At 39.6% G+C, this 3,239-nt stretch overlaps 1 protein-coding gene across 1 annotated transcript; it reads right to left on the reverse strand.

Moving 5' to 3' along the window:
- Window positions 1–1,815: 1,815 nt before the first annotated feature.
- LOC124355591 lies at window positions 1,816–2,175 on the reverse strand. Its single transcript, XM_046806753.1, has one exon. The coding sequence runs from the start codon at window positions 2,173–2,175 to the stop codon at window positions 1,816–1,818; it is 360 nt and encodes a 119-aa protein (XP_046662709.1).
- Between the last annotated feature and the right edge of the window lie 1,064 nt (window positions 2,176–3,239).

The following is a 3,239-nucleotide window of genomic DNA, read 5'->3' on the forward strand; positions in this document are numbered from 1 at the left end:
ACACAAAATACTTTGCACAAATATTAAAAAAATATGGATAGAAACTTTTGTGTGTGTGTAAATATTATATAGCATCCTCTTACTTCAATCGCTATAATTGGGATTAAAATATACTACTTAAATAACCGCTAGTAAAATCTGTTTAAGCGGAAGAAGTTCACCAGTTCTCAGCGAATAATACTGTAAAAGGGACATGAGAGCGTAGAGCAGATGTTCTTAATGGTGCAGCGCTCAGCCCATTATCTTGATATTCCTCCGTTGCTGAGGAATTTTATTATCCTTTCCAACCAAACACTCAACAGTTTTCCGTTCCAAAATTAATCTAATTTTAAAACAAGTTTTATAATTTATGCGAATTACAGCAAATACTTTAAAAACTAATTTTTTATATCTCTCTAACTGACCACCTCGATTAAGTCCTATACGTGTAAGTCATTTTACATAATTGTATCTAACACATTGATTCTTATCAATTATATAAACGTATTTTAATAAATAATTTTGGAAACTTTATAATGTACACTAATTCTTAATTAATTAGTCTATTCTTAATTTACCTTTAAATATGTAAGTATAATTTAATATTAAATATTATGTTGACATAAGATGACATTTTATTTGCTGACCGTTAAAGAAGCCTATTATTACTCGAGGAACTAAAAAGGTAATTTCTGTACGTATGTCCACACGATATCCCAAGAAAAATTTAACAATACACTGAAAAATATTTATGAAGCTAACATATGTTATTAAAAGATGATAAATTAATTGCGAACAACTTTTAAATAATATATGTATTTACTATCTCCTCTTTCGTGATCAGTAATGATACAAATCCTTCCTATAATAATGGACATAATGTATCATAAATAATAATCCAGTCTCACATAATTCCAGTAGAACAGTACAGATTGCCTTGTTTTCCAAATAAAAAAATTATATATTTTGTAGGACTGAGAAACCTGCTCGGTTAAAAATTGTATAATTTCGGCCCTTTAATTCACTTATGGTGCCTCAAAAATAAAAACATTATACTTAACTACCTTTCGGAAATCTACTTCAGTCTATAAGTGTCTACTTCTAGCTCTTGTAATATTCGTTTCTAAAACCTTTTCATTGTCATATTTGAGTTAGCTTTGTTTTCCGTTGAAGAAAATTTACGTACTTACGAAGGGATAAGAAGCCAATTATGGCCTATGTTTTTATTATGGCAGAAGGGGAAAAATCCCTTCGGATTTCCCATTGGGTCCGCACATTGGGGGTATGTGGTGATTCCACTAAAAAACCTTCCTCTATAATTCTACTCCTCTTCATCTTGGTACCACCTTTCAATATTTCTTCAAGGTGAGAGGACAGTCATCTGCTTACCTTCTTTTTCTTAGTCCTCTTCTTATTTCAGCTCTTAAATTTATTTACATGCCTTTCATCTTCTTCTTTTCTTCTCATTACCAATCCCAGGTAGTCAGCTACTGTGCGCCAGTTGTCTTCGCTCTCCACCATCAGTGCCACCATACTCTCCACTGTAAGAACTCTTCCCAGATTCTCCTCGACTCCTTTCCGCTGGTATGTACACCGTGGGCATGCAAACACAGTATGAAGAGTAGTGTCGCACTCTTCGCAGTACGCACAAGCATCTGTGTCACTCATAGCAAAGCGTCTCTTATAGTAGCCAAAGCACCCATGTCAGCTCAGTACCTGGGTTAGATAATAACTGCACTGTCCATGAGTTCTGCTGATCCAAGGTCTAATGTCAGGGATTAGTCTCTTTGTCCATGCTGCCTTTCCAGTGTCTTGTGACCACGCTTCCTGCCACTGTCAAGTGTAATGCTCTTCTTCCTGCAGAACTCCTGTCCGCTTCGCTATTCTTTTTTCTACCTGGAGTTTGATGGGTACTGTTCCAGATATCACGAGAGCTTCTTCCGTAGAAACAGTCCGGTATGCACTGGACACCCGGAGTGCTACTCTCCGTTGTGTCTGCTCCTGCTTCTTTCTACTTTGGTTATGGTCCATAGCTCTCTGCCATATGGGTGCTGCATACAGCATCACTGAGTGCGCCACCGAGCCAAGCACTTTCCTTACACTGGATCGTGGGCCACCTTTGTTAGGCATAAGCCTGCTAAGTGCCACAGAAGCCTTCTGCGCTTTAGCTGTAACCATTTCTATATGTGCGGCCATTCTGCAGTTCCGTTCAAAGATTACACCCAAGTACTTAACACTATCTTTAGTCTCTACCACGAAAAATTCCAATATTAAAGGTTACATTTCTTAGACTCCTTCTTGTGTTCAATAGAACAGCTTCAGTATTCTCATGCGCAAGCTGCAGTCCTTTCTCGCCAATGAGTATTGTGAGTCTACGCAATGCCGTCTCTGTATCCCAGATTAGCTCCATCTCTGATCTTGACTTGATCAGTAGAGCGGTATCATCTGCGTAACCCACCAGGAGTACATTGTCCGGGAGCTGAGCCCTCAGTACTGAGTCATGTTCCACAGATGAGACCCTACTACAGAGCCCTGAGGGACCCCACAGGTCATCTCCATGACCTCTCCTGCTCCGAATATTATCTTTCGGCCTGAAAAGTAATTTTGTATGAATATCCTCAGGTAGGTTGAGATTCCTCTGTTTCTTAATTCTTCTAGTATTCCTGCCCATGGGGCACTGTTGAAGGCATTCTTTATATCCAAGGTCACAAGAAAACATAGCTCCACTATGTTGACTTGCTCTTCCTTTGATGTCATAAATCAGGTTAATGACTTGCTGCAGTGCATCTTCCGTCGATCTACCTTTTTAGAACCCAAATTGATTGTCTGCCAGTCCACCCTTTTCATATACCTCTGTGAGCAGTCGCCCTACCAAGAGGTGTTCCAGGAGCTTGCTGTATGCATCAAGCATACAGAGGGGTCTATACTTCATCTCCCCATCTTCGCCTCTATTGGTTTGCGGCTTAATCTTACCAGTGACAATTTTGTATCCGCACCCCCAGATATCAGTGTCAATCTCTTCTTGTACCTGTTTCCATGACGTTATTTTTGCTCTCAGGACTGCCTTCTTCAGATCTCGCCTTTTTTCCTTAAAATTTGAGACTATACGTTCTTTCTCCATCTGCGACAACCCTGCTCTAGTTGTAGCCCTTGTGGCTCTTCTTCTGCGAATTAGGCATTCCTTCCTGATTCGTGTCAGATCCTCGCTCCACCAGTGCATTTGTCTCCGGCTACCTGCGACAGTCTTCTTCGTCAGTGTC

Source organism: Homalodisca vitripennis, chromosome 2, assembly GCF_021130785.1.
Source record: "Homalodisca vitripennis isolate AUS2020 chromosome 2, UT_GWSS_2.1, whole genome shotgun sequence".
NCBI lineage: Eukaryota > Metazoa > Arthropoda > Insecta > Hemiptera > Cicadellidae > Homalodisca > Homalodisca vitripennis.

Excerpts from the sequence above, each read along its gene's own strand:
- LOC124355591 (XM_046806753.1), bottom strand. The coding sequence starts at position 2,175 with ATGGCCGCACATATAGAAATGGTTACAGCTAAAGCGCAGAAGGCTTCT.